Source organism: Macaca fascicularis, chromosome 1 (assembly GCF_037993035.2).
Source record: "Macaca fascicularis isolate 582-1 chromosome 1, T2T-MFA8v1.1".
Lineage (NCBI taxonomy): Eukaryota > Metazoa > Chordata > Mammalia > Primates > Cercopithecidae > Macaca > Macaca fascicularis.
Window position 1 is genome coordinate 108140801 of NC_088375.1, and position 13495 is coordinate 108154295.

The 13495-nt window shown below is 39.7% G+C and overlaps 2 protein-coding genes across 2 annotated transcripts; one reads left to right on the top strand and one right to left on the bottom strand.

Moving 5' to 3' along the window:
* The first annotated feature begins 2560 nt into the window (after positions 1–2560).
* On the top strand, positions 2561–3262 carry LOC102127940 (small proline-rich protein 2D). Its single transcript, XM_005541804.3, has one exon. The coding sequence runs from the start codon at positions 2650–2652 to the stop codon at positions 2866–2868; it is 219 nt and encodes a 72-aa protein (XP_005541861.1). The 5' UTR covers positions 2561–2649; the 3' UTR covers positions 2869–3262.
* Positions 3263–10067: 6805 nt separating this feature from the next.
* On the bottom strand, positions 10068–11778 carry SPRR1B (small proline rich protein 1B). The gene is made up of 2 exons (XM_015453656.3): positions 11732–11778; positions 10068–10641 (listed from the first exon to the last, which is right to left on the bottom strand). Exon 2 carries the CDS (start codon positions 10620–10622, stop codon positions 10353–10355), a length of 270 nt encoding a protein of 89 aa, XP_015309142.1. The 5' UTR covers positions 10623–10641; positions 11732–11778; the 3' UTR covers positions 10068–10352.
* Between the last annotated feature and the right edge of the window lie 1717 nt (positions 11779–13495).

Sequence of the window (13495 nt, forward strand, 5' to 3'; positions counted from 1 at the left end):
TCAGGGTGTGACCTAAACTGTGTTATCTCATACAGTGATCTCATTTGGCAGCGAATTCTTCAGTTTTGCATGGCAGAAATCAGACATTTCTCTATGGATTTATGTTTTAGATGTGATATGAGGATCTTGGGGAGTAGTAGGTGATTTATTGAGTAAATGACCTTTACTTTGCCCGGTGAAGTGCTTGGCATGTGTAATAGTCTATAGGAAGCATTTAGTGAGAACACCATTTGTAAACACCTGGCTTCAGGGTGCTGACATGATGACTCTATTTCTGTAGTGTCCTGGGCAGTGGTGATCTTGGCCAAAAGCTCTTCCTTACTGACAGGAACAACAGCTGTTCTGGGTACCTAACCTACTTAACTGAGGGATGTTACGCTGGCTTCATTCAACACTCCTGCCCTTCCCGGAGACAGCTGGTGACTGCTCCAGTGATTTTGAGTCTTTCCTTTTCCTCATTCTCCTTTCTTCTTATTCGCTTCTAAAACCACATTATTGGAGAACTTCCTGATTAATGGTCCAGATAAGGAAGCTGTAGCAACATCACTTTAAATGTTTAATACACAATACTTAGAAAGGCTCACTGATTGCAGGAAGAGTTTTAAAAAGTTGTGAAAGAACAATCACTAAATGCATTGACAATATATGTGTTAAGTGAACAATATGTACCAAAATGGACAGATGAGAGGTGTACATTGGGGTATGAGTTGATAATCTAGCAGTTTGCGGGACTAGAAGGTTTATGGAAAAGAAAAAGGAAGAACATGCAAACAAATTAAAAAACACTGAGAAGCATCTAAAACTTGTTTGGAAATAGAGAGGAAGAATACATATTGGATTACCCTTTGTTTGTATTTTCCCTCAGAGTTAGACTTTAAGTGCTCTGACCTTCCTCACTCTGCAAACCTACTTTTAATTATTTACATACGATAATGTCGATGCAGCTTGTTCTCTATAGGATGTTCACAGGGAACCATATAGGCATGGTTCCATACATAGATTTTGAGTGAATACTTGTAACTTTGGTTTCCTTCTCTCCATTACCTTTTATAAACAAAAAGGCTGTAGTACACATCCTTAATGGCAGAAAGTAGCAAACGTGCTGGGGAGACTAGATCTTGCTCTCGAATCTGTCCTGGGATGCAATTGCCTCTACAAATGTAGTGTAGAAGCTACAAATGTGGTATAGAAGACAGCTTCAAAGAGGAAAGGAATATACGTAAAAATCTGAGGTTTTATGCGAGAAATAGGTGGCAAAGAAAATTTCAGTCTTGAACAGGATCAGCAGATAGCACAATGTGGTCAGCCTGCAAACCCAGAGGTAAGTATTATTCTCCTCTGTTTATAATCCCAGGGAGGAGAGGTGACATGCCTGCCGTCATGGAACTTAGCAAAGAAAAAGCTTAGCTCAGGCCTTTGTTAGGTCTCTCCTTCCTTCTAGCACATTGGCCAATTGTAGGAGGAAAGTAGAGGTAGAGTTGGGTTCATGTACAACAATATGGCATTCAGCTACAGTGGATGAGGACAGGAAGTTTTATGACTCAGAGGGGGTAAGATAGGAAAGGATCATTGTTCCCAATCAAGAAAGAGAGCCCTGGACAACCAGTTAGAGAATCCCTCGATTATCTCTCTGACATAAGTCACTGAAACTGAGATCTAAGGCAGGTCCTCTGTGAGTCAGGAGCACTTAACCCAGTGGGGAGATCCCAGAACAGGATATTTCCTAGTTTGATAATCCCTCTCATGCCAGATATGGATACATTTGCATTTTACTTTGGACGTTGCTGGACAAGCCCACTTTTAGGCAGTTCCACTTCCCACTGGGTGGGGCAGCAAGTCCTATAAAGAGGTTCCCTGCTGCACGACTCTTAAACTCCTGGTACTCTAGCACTGATCTGCTTTGGAGAACCTGGTGAGTGTGAGTCCTTAAGTTCCTCAGTTCTTTATGCCCTGAAATGTTGAATTTAATCTGAAAACAGCAAGTTTGGTTGATAAAGTTGACAAAAAGTGTGACCATGGGTTTGATGTTACTTAGTAGATGGAAATTTAGAATTAGAGTATGGTGATATTCTATTTTAGCTTGTTTCTTGTATACAGTTAGGTGTCCATATGGACAGAGAATTTAATAGGAAAGCTTTGAATTTAAGAAGAAAAAAGAACAAAGTATTTTTTCCCCATGTTTTCCTGGTGTCTTTTTCAAAGGTTTATGTCTTAACAGGTGCCAAGAGTCTACAATCCTTCCCAAACAGCCCTTTGTTCTGTGCTCAAATCAACCCACTGGGACTTTACTACAGATAATGATAATAGAAATGCCTTGTGAGATTGCTTATGGTATCTGAACTTGTCACTGCCTTTCCTAAAGATGTTATTTTCACAGAGATGACATGCTTGGTTCATTACTACAGAGATATTTTCCTTGGAAAAATTGTATGAGAAAACACAAGATTTCCCAGGGCCAAGGAAGCAATTTGCTAAAGTGGAAGGGGGAAATGAGGGAGTCTGGAAAAGGCAGTTAAGAGTTTAAATAATTTCTTGGAGGGAGCAATAATATTTCATGGTATTACATAAGCTTTGGCTTCTCTCTCTGGAGGAGTCCCTTCCTGTGAACACTGTCGTATCATTTCTTTCAGATTCTGAGACTCCAGCAGGATGTCTTATCAACAGCAGCAGTACAAGCAGCCCTGCCAGCCACCTCCTGTGTGCCCCACGCCAAAGTGCCCAGAGCCATGTCCACCCCCGAAGTGCCGTGAGCCCTGCCCACCACCAAAGTGTCCACAGCCCTGCCCACCTCAGCAGTGCCAGCAGAAATATCCTCCGGTGACACCTTCCCCACCCTGCCAGCCAAAGTGTCCACCCAAGAGCAAGTAACAGCTTCAGGATTCATCAGGACCATGAAAGGATAAAGATAATGGGCTCACCTTGTTCCACAGCTCCACCTGCATCTTCTCACCAAAGCCTTCTATGGATGCACAGGGAGCTTCTTTCTCCTTAACCAGTGACCTGCCCGTGATGATCCATGACAGCAAAAGGTTTCCTTTCTGAGGCTGCCATACTTTCACTGTCCAGGTGGAGCTGAGAAAAGGAAGTCCTGGGCTGTGCCGGCTTCCAGAGCTTCAGAAGAAAGAGCTGCAGCTCTCTCCCTGGGAACCATCAGAGAATTCTGTTGATGTTTTCTGTGTCTGTCTGTCCCCTGGGCATGAGCTTCTACCACCTGTGCAGTTGTCACTTTCCTTTCACTCCCTGAATAAAGTATCTATGCATAATATTTGTGAATGGATCTTTTGTTTCTTTTCAAATTTGCTTTATTAGTAATGTTATATGATCATTTGGATTTAGTTCTATCTTTCTCTTATCCCAGGACCAGGATTTCACAATTATTGTCATCTGAATTTTGGGTCATATCAACGATTATTTTTATATCATTCTAAACCCCTTTTATTTTCCTTAATTAGTATTTGGTTGATTTGAAGAACAAATCAACCAGGATTTTAATCTCTTTATTCCAAAATGTGGAAAATAATATTTATATCACAAACTTATCTTGGGCATAAAATGGAATTAATATCAGGAATTCAGTTGACACAATTCCTGACATATCATTATTACTCATTTGATAGTAGTCTATTAGCAGCAATACATCATCATGAAAACAGAACTACCATTTGACCCAGCAATCTCACTGTTGGGTATATACTCGAAGGAATATAAATTGTCCTAACATAAAGACACATGCAAGTGTATATTTATCGCAGCCATATTCACTATAGCAAAGACATAGAATCAACCTAAATGCCCATCAATAGTAGAGTGGATTTAAAAAAATGTGATAAATATATGCCATTAATTCTACACAGCTATAAAAAAAATCAGATCATGTCTATTGTAGCAATGTGGATCAAACTGGAGGCCATTATGCTAAGCCAACGAAATCAGAAACAGAAAACCTAATACCATGTGTACAGCCGTTATGGAAAACAGTATGAAAGCTCCTCAAAAGTTAGAAATAGAAATAATATATGATCTTGCAAACCCACTACAGGGTGTATACCCAAAAGAGATGAAATTAATATGTCAGAAAGATATTTGCATTCCCCTGTTTATCACAGTACTTTGCACAATAGCCAAGATATGGAATCCACCTAAGTGTCCAGTAACAGATGAATGGATTAGGAAAATGTGGTTTATATACACAGTAGAACACTATTCAGCAATGAAAAGAATATAATCTTATTTGTGACAACACGGATGAACCTACAGGACATTATGTTAAATGAAATAAGTAAGACACAGAAAGACAAATAATGTATGTTCTCCTTCATATATTGGAGCTAATAAAGTTACTCTCAGGAAGATAGAGGGTAGAACAGTGGTTACCAGGGATTAGGGAGTATGTAGGGGAGGGAGGGAAGGGTGGGGAGAGGTTAGTTAATGGGTACAAAGTTACAATTAAATGGGTATAAAGTTACAAATAAATAAACATAATAATGAATTATAATTTTTATTTATAATTAAACTATACAATTAATTGTATTATTACAGTAACAAAATATAAATAATACAATTTAATTATGATTAAATAATAATTAAATGGGTACAAAGTTACAATTAAATTAAAAAGTTACAATTGAATACATACAATTACATATACACCATAGAATGCTACACAGCCATGAAAAAGGAAGAAATCATGTCCTTTGCAGCAACATGAATGAAACTGGAGGCCATTATCCTGAATAAATTAATATGAGAACAGAAAACCAAATACCACATGTTCTCACTTATGAATGGAAGCTAAACATTGGGTACTCATGACATAAAGATGGCAATTAAAAAGAATGAAATACTGATACATGCTACAGCAAAAATCAGTATTTAAAATATTATGCAAAGTTAAAGAAGCCAGACACAAAGGACCACATATTGTATAATATTATTTATATGAAATGTCCAGAATAGGCAAATTTATAGAACCAGAAAGTAGGCTTGTGATTTCTTGGGGTCCAGGGGCAGGGGAATGAGGATTGACAACCCATCGGTATGGAGTTATCTGGAGGAGGAGTGATTAAAGGATTCGGAAATTAGATACTGGTGATAATTGTGTAACTGTGAACCTACGAAGGACTATTGAATGTACACTTCAAAAGGGTGAATTTTATGGTATGTAAATTTTGTGTCAATAAAGGTATTTTAAAAACAAAGAAAATGGGCTCTTTTGTAAACATTAATGCAAGAGAATACAAGGAAACCAAAAATCCGCAAAGTTGGGAAACTCGATCACTTCTAAATAGAAAGATAAAATCGAGAATAATTTTGAGAGACAGAAGTTCATTAAAACTCAGGTTTGGAGTTAAGATTAGATTAAGTTTTAGTGTCATCACATCTAAGTTTATTTTTCCAAATAGTGTCAAAGAAGCCACAGTTGAGGAAGAAAGACATGGAAAAAGGAAGGAATAAATAAGCACAAGAATTTCATCTGTGAAAGAAATGTGGGTATAGTTACTAGCATATAGAACTAGCTAGAAGAAAATAGATTAGAAATCTACTAAATTTTTGAGGAATCATATTCCCAAGGTAAGCACAAGCTAGATCTTAAAACAAAACAAAAGGAAATGAAGCAAAACAGCTTTCTAAGAGCCTTAAACCACACTTCGTTAGAAAGTGAGCAGCATTCTTCCCATCCATGGACATGGAATTTTTTCATTTGTTTGTGTTATCTATGATTTCTTTCAGCAGTGCTTTATAGTTCTCCCTGTAGGGATGTTGTATATTCTCCCTTTCGTCTCCTTGATTATATAGTTATTTTTTTCCAAGGCTATTGTAAATGGGATTCCATTTTTGATTTGACTCTCAGATTGAACATTATTGATGTATACAAATGCTACTGATTTTGTACATTGTTAAATGGCTATACCGCCCAAAGCAATCTACAGATTCAGCACTGTTCCTTTCAAACTATGAATGCTGTTTTTCACAGAATTAGAAAAACCTATTCTAAAATTCATATAAAACCAAAAGAGAGCTCAAATAGCTAAAGCAATCCTAAACAAAAAGAACAAAGCTGGAGGCATCACATTACCTGCCTTTAAACTATACTATAATGCTACAATAACCAAAACAGCATGATACTGACACAAAAGCAGACACATAGACCAATGAAACAGAATAGAGAACCCAGAAATAAAGCTGTACACTTACAGCCATTTAATTGTTGACAATGTCAACAAAAATGAGCAACAGAGAAAGAACTCTTTATTAAATAAATGGTGCTGGGATAGCTGGCTAGCCATGTGCAGAAGAATGAAACTGGACCTCTATCTTTCACCATCTGCAAAAATTAACTCAAGATGGATTAAAGATTTAAATGTAAAGCCTCAAATATAAGAATCCTGGAAAAAAACATAGGAAACACCATTCTGGACACTGGTCTTGGGAAAGAGTTTATGACCAAGTTCTTAACAAGAATTGCAATGAAACTAAAAGTTGACAAATGGGACTTAGTTAAACTAAAGAGCCTCTTCACAGCAAAAGGAACTTTCAACAGAGCAAACAGACAACCTACTCAATAGGAGAAGATATCTGTAAATTATCTGACAAGGTCTAATATCCTGAATCTAAAAGAAACTTAAACAACATAACAAGCAAAAACCAAACAATCACATTAAAAGGTGGGCAAAAGATATGAACAGACACTTCTCAAAAGAAGACATAGAAGTGGCCAAAAAAACGTGAAAAAGTGTTCAACATCACTAATCGCCACAGAAATATAAATCAAAACCACCATGAGATCTCACACCAGTTAGAATGGCTATTATTTAAAAAGTCAAAAACCAACAGTTGCTGCCAAGGCTGTGGAGAAAAGAGAATGTTTATACACAGTTGATGGGAATATAAATTAGTTCAGTCATTGTGGAAAGCAATTTGGAGATTTCTAAAAGAACTTAAAATGGAGCTACCATTTCACACAGCAATTCCATTACTAAGTATATATGCAAAAGAAAATAGATTATTTTACCAAAAAGACACATCCACTTGTATGTTCATTGCTGTGTTATTCACAATAGCAAAGTCATGGAATCAACCTAGGTGCCCATCAACAATGGATTGGATAAAGAAAATGTGGCACATATACACCATGGAATGCTACACAGCCAGAAAAAAGAATTAAATCATGTTCTTTGGAGTAACATGGATGGAGCTGGAAGCCACTATCCTAAACAAATTAATGTGAGAACAGAAAACTACATACCACATGTTTTCACTTACAAATGGGCGCTGAAAAATTGGGTACTCATGGACATAAAGATGGCAACAATAGACACAGGTGAGTAATAGAGGGGGGAGGGACCGAGGTGGGTATGGGTTGAAAAACTACCTATTGGTTACTATGCTCACTATCTGGGTAATGGACTCATTCATATTCCAAGCCTCAGCATCGCACAACACACCCATGTAACAAACCTACAAGTGTATACCCCTGTATTAGTCTGTTCTTGCATTGCTATAAAGAACTACCTGAGACTGGGTAATTTATAAAGAAAAGAGGTTTCAATGACTCACAGTTCCAGAGGCTGTACAGGAAGCATGGCTGGGAAGGCCTCAGGAAACTTACACTTATGGCAGAAGGCAAAAAGGAAGCAGGCACATCTTCACATGGCAGAGCAGGAGAGAGAGCGAAGGTGGAAGTGCTACACACTTTTAAACAACCAGATCTTGTGAGAACTCACTCACTATCATGAGAACAGCAAGGGGGAAGTCTGCCCCCAAGATCCAATCTCCTCCCACCAGGCCCCTCCTCCAACACTGAGGATTACAATTCCACATGAGATTTGATGGGGACACAGAACCAAACCATATCAACTCCTGAATCTAAAAAAAAGTTGAAATTATAGAAAAGAAAAAAATAATAAAAAATTTAAGAAAGAAAAGTGAGCTGCAAAGCTTACTTAACCAAGAAGGGCACAATCCACCATACACACCTCAGGTTTGATCATAGAGAAGAGTATTAAAAAAAGGATAATTCTACAGATGGCAGAACAATGAATAGCAAAATTAAAAGGAGTCCCTTTCAGAGAACAGAATTAACACTTTAAAAGGAACTTCTACCACTTCTGGTTATTGGAGTGGGAAGACTGTGGCTTCACAATGCCTGCCCCGTTGGATTTCAGAGTACTAAGGCCTAGAGGCCTCCATGTGTCACCATTATCTTCCTTTGAACATGGTAGTTTTGATTTAGCTCTCCTGTACCTGCATTGTCATTGGTTGCTGGATAACAGGAAGAAATGGCCCATTTGTTTGTTTCATAATTTGCTGAACAAAAGGAGCCATAGGAAGACACGATGGAGAGAATTTCATGTTATCTAGAGATCCTAGATTTTGAGCTGGCGGGGACCATAAGGTTTTTTCTTTTTTTTCCTTAGGGGTTTGTGTTCCGCTTATGAGACAAAAGGAACAGATGGATATTTGAGAACAAGAAGGCTATTCTGTGACTGAAGCTTGAGAAGCTCACCCAAATCTGTGTCTTCCTCTTATTTCTGAGCACACCAGAAACTACATTTCTTAACTTTGTGAGATTGACAGGGCTATGTGACCAAGTTCTACACAAGTCAATAAGAACTGAGAGATGTGTGCCGTTTCTTGTTCCAAGTGGGTAAGTGCAGGGGCACCTTTATATTCAGTCTATTTCCCTGTTCTTATGCTTGGATTTATAGGGCATAGCACTTAGAGATGGTGAGACATATGAAGGAAGGACTGTCTCTTCATGACTCTGTGTAACAGAGACTTTACTAACCCATATTGGACTTTTATATGAGTGCAAAGTAACCTTTACTCGATGAAGCCCCAACAACATAGGGGGTGTTGTTATAGTAGCTAATCTGTGCTGACTAGCATGATTACAACACTTTTTTTTCTGCTTGGCTAATTGGTTTGGTGCTAGGAGGCACTTATATTTGGATATGATGTTAGATTTTACCTACTAATTAAACAAGAAAACCCTTAGGGTAATACAACTTTTAGGGTAAACATTTTTCATATAGGCTTTGTAATTTTAAATAATACAATCAAGTAAAAACGCCATGATCAAAAGTATCACAATTTCTTGAGTTATATCAATGGCATGTAATTGTTTTATTATTTCATTTTCCATCTTAAGAAAAAGAATCTCTTTTATACTACTGCAGAAAAACTTGCTTTGTTTCCCAGTTACATGCAAAAGTAACCTATATTTCCATCAATATAAACATATATGCACATGTATATGAATACACTGTTGATAATTCTATCTTGTTTAATTTGACTGGAAACATGTTGATACTACAGGGAGATGAGTGAGGGTGGGTTTTACAGTTCTCACTTCCGTGGTTCGCACCTGTGTGAGAGAAACAGTCTCCAAACTGGATCAGCTTTTGTGCATTACTCTGTGAGGACTCCAGATCTCGTATGTGTTGTTGTATATGTGTGTGTGTTTTTGAATGAGGGGTGGGGTAGGGAGTGAAGTACATCCCTCCAGGGCACTGCAAATGCCCCTGGCAAGCACCTTAAATCTCCCTTATTCTGTTTCTGGTCCAGAGTTGGCACTCAGAGACTAGAAATGACTAATTGAGATAAAGAGCGGAGTCTGTGCGTCTTTGGAAATCTAGGTTGTAGGTATCAGAGAGAAATTAGTGAGAAGGAGCGGGTTAGCATATGTAGAAACATTACTTGAAATAAACAGCAATTGGCTGATAAGTTAGCAGTCTAAAAGTCAGATTTGGAGGGAAGGCATTCAGGATTAGTGAGTCAGAGTCAGCTTAGACAGGTGCTAACTAAACTCTGGCATGACTCATCGAGTTGCAAGAGGAGAGCCCTGCTCCAGCCCTGGATGCCCAAAGCAACAGCCTCCAGGTGGCATTGCACAACTTCCCATAGGCAGCCCAGGAATGCTTGTGGGGGCAGCCCCTCACCCTCCTAGTGCGAGTATCAGATGCCTTCTGGACAAAGCCCTTTTTCACCAACCCATCTCTTTGTACAGCTCCTGCTTCATGAGGGAAAGGAATGAAGTTGTAGAGTCAATGACACACAGTCAAAAGTGGAACTGAAAGTGAATTTAATGGGGGTATAAGGGAGCTGAATCATTTGCTTTGATCTTAAGTCTCTCTTCAGATGAATTCTGAGCAGCTGAAAACTAGCTCTGGTACTAAGACCTTCAGCTTCATTCAGAGACTCAGAGTGTATAGGAAATAAAGCTTCATAGCACATTCTTTTTTGGTGGAGGCAGAATGCTAATTGCAAGGCAAATGGGACTCATACGCAGAATGAGATAGGGGATTCAGCATCTGGTGGCTGGCTCCTCAAGGGCATGGCTGTGGACCACATTACTTCTGCTTGGTCTTCTGCTGGGCTGGTGCTGGAGTGACCGTTGAAGGGCAGGGCTCAGGCACCTTGGGGTGGCAGGGCTCTGGAACCTTGGGCTGGCAGGGTTCAGGCACTTTGGGGTGGCAGGGCTCAGGCACCTTGGGGAGGCAGGGCTCCTTGGTTTTGGGGATGCATGGTTCCTGGGGTGGAGGCTGGCAAGGCTGTTTCACCTGCTGCTGCTGAAGCTGAGGGGGTGGGGTGCAGGGCTGCTTCTGCTGCTGGGAACTCATGCTTCAACAGTGGCTGGTCCTAGAGACAGAACAGATGATTTCAACAGAGAATAAGTAGGGAATAAGCCATGGTGAATACCACTTCAAGTCTCTTAAAAAGCAAATGTTCTTCCCTCTTCTTGACCACAAAGAATACTTGATTAATTTCTGAGCCTTGGAAGAAGAGGAACTCAAAGATGATTTGCTCTTGCTCCACTGGAGCAAGGCCTCTCCTGGTGCTCTCTTTCTTCCTACACAGCACAGTAACAGGCTTCTAGCAGGAATATGAGACTCATAACGCTGGATCATTGGAAATGTGAGGCTATTTGAAAAAAAACCTAATAAATTAAATCTACCCACTCATTTCTGATAAATATCATAGCTTACCATCTATGATATAACTCTGACCTCTCTAGAACACTACACAATCCCACCTCTGGCCTAGCTCAAGTGCTCATCTGTCTTAAATGTTTTCTTTGTTCCTGCTCATTCAAGCACTAACGAAACACCACAAATCACTTCATATGGGACTTTTAGGGGCTTCTCTAGAGAAAACCTTCCATAAATCTCTGTATTCCCAAACTATTACAGAACTTGCCCTAATCACCTGGCACTGATGTTACTATTATACATTGCATTTTAGCTCTTATCTCCTGATTAAATTGTAGTATCATAGAGTACATTTTCTGCTGCTTAAATTATTTCTTTGCAACCAAATTGCCAAATATAGTAAGCTCTCACAAAAGTATTTGTTGAAAGAATAAAATTCTCTGTATTAAAATTATAAATGAGAAGGAATTATAATGTCAGGGAAAGTGCTGTGGACCTGGGTTCTAGTCCTTATTCTATGACAAATTTACTATGGATCCTTGAATAAACCAACCTCCTTCTTGCTGACACAGAAAGAGTGAATGAAGAAGAACTGATAATGTCTAAAGTCTCTTCAAGCCCACAGTATGATTACTTTTAAAATGAAGATATTCCTAGAGGTTATAATTCAGTCGAACAGTCTGCATGGCTATGACCAAATTCAATAATGAGGAAAAGAAATACCAAGAAGGCCAAGGAGACTCTAATAAAAATTAAATACATAGAATGGATGCTAAAGAGTTCCAAGTAAAGAGACTGACCTGGTGTGCAGAGAGGAATACTCCGTTTGATCCCTTGGAACTGGCGTACTGTTCCCAGCCAACTGGCTCTTTTATGCAGGGAGCAAGCCCTGCCTCAAGGAAACAGGATCTATCTGGGCTGCTGTGCCTACATTCCTTACCTGTCAGACATGATTCACCCCTCTTCCCTTATCCACCGGTTGACTCACTTTTGTGATGAAACCTGTGGCACTTGCTGTCTGACAAGGATGTCACCTGGGCTTTATCCCCCTGAGCACCCTTTGCTCCCAGGTGTAATGTTTACAGGGAGGGTGGTGTGGGCTGAAAGAGAGAGAAGGAAGACATTCTGGGGCTGCTGGAACCAGAAACAGTCCTATCTTCTGCAAGAGTCTAATCCTCAGCACAGGTGACACTTGTAGGGCTGTTTAATATTTGAAGTGAATGTAGAGATAAACAATAGGTATTTCTGGTTCTTCTGGAAGGCCAAAGGCATGGTGACCAGGTGAAAAGTAGTAATATTCTGTTAATCCATCACTCAGTATACTCTTGCCTGGCAGGGGAAAGGAGAAACTAAAATGATTCTTTTGGTTCTAAAAAGCCTTTTCTCCAAGGAGGAACTCAGGGTAAATAGCATAAGGGCAGGCTAACCTCTTTCTATGAAGGAGAGTTCTGAGCAGTGAAACTCTGGGAAGAATGGTCACATTCAGAAGCTCTGGAGCAACTTGGCCCTTTTAGTCCATCCGTTTATTCTGTCCATTGTGACAGCAGGCCCTGAAGACCCTGGTTTTCATGGGGAATTCCTTCTCTGCAGCCAACATGGGAAGGAACAAAGGAGCTGGGATTCCCTGAGCCCTTATATCAAAGTTCACTCTCCTCAAGATAAGATGAAATTTAGGTCACTAATCCAGGCCTACCTGCAGTATACAACCTGTTGCTAGTGTGGTTTTTGGAGAACCCAAACTATCCTTCAAATCCAGGTGTTGGATGGTCACTCCCTCACTATTTTCATTCATCTAAATGTTTGTAGAGCACCTGCTGGCTGCACAGCTGTGTCACCTCTCATGAACTTCAGCCCAGGACCAGCCAGCTACCACCAGAGGTTCCTCTGCTTAGCCACTGTTCTACCTTCTATTTTCACATGATGCCTGTTGTGTAGTAGCTGCTCAGAGAATTGACAATTATAGAATAAATGAATGAATGAATGGAAGGATGGAGAGACGGATGGATGATATTATTTGCAAAGAGACACCAGAGGCTGTTTTGAGAATACCAGGAAATTTTTTATAGGGGAAATCCTTCCTTGCGGCAGGCCCTATGGTGTCAGCTGAGAAAAGCTGTAAGAGCTTAGCAAGAAAGAGATGTTTCTGTCATTTTACCCACTATGATTTGGCTGTGTTCCCACCCAGCTCTCATTTTGAATTCTCACATGTTGTGGGAGGGACCTGGTGGGAGGTAATTGAATCATGGGGGGAGGTCTTTCCCGTGCTGTTCTCGTGATAGTGAATAAGTCTCAAGATAGCTGATGGTTTTGAAAAAGAGGAGTTCTGTACAAGCTCTCTCTTTGCCTACTGCCATCCATGTAATATGTGATGTGCTTCTCCTTGCCTTCTGTCATGATTGTGAGGCCTCTCCAGCCATGTGGAACTCTAAGTCCATTAAACTTCTTTTTGTTGTAAATTGCCCAGTCCCTGTTTTGTCTTTGTCAGCAGCATGAAAATGGACGAATACATCCACATATCTATTTCTCTCTCTCCTTGTTTAAGTAGTCACTTCACTTTGATCTGT

What these genes read in the sequence shown, in the direction of transcription:
- LOC102127940 (XM_005541804.3), top strand. Translation starts at nt 2,650, where the DNA reads ATGTCTTATCAACAGCAGCAGTACAAGCAGCCCTGCCAGCCACCTCCT.
- SPRR1B (XM_015453656.3), bottom strand. Translation starts at nt 10,622, where the DNA reads ATGAGTTCCCAGCAGCAGAAGCAGCCCTGCACCCCACCCCCTCAGCTT.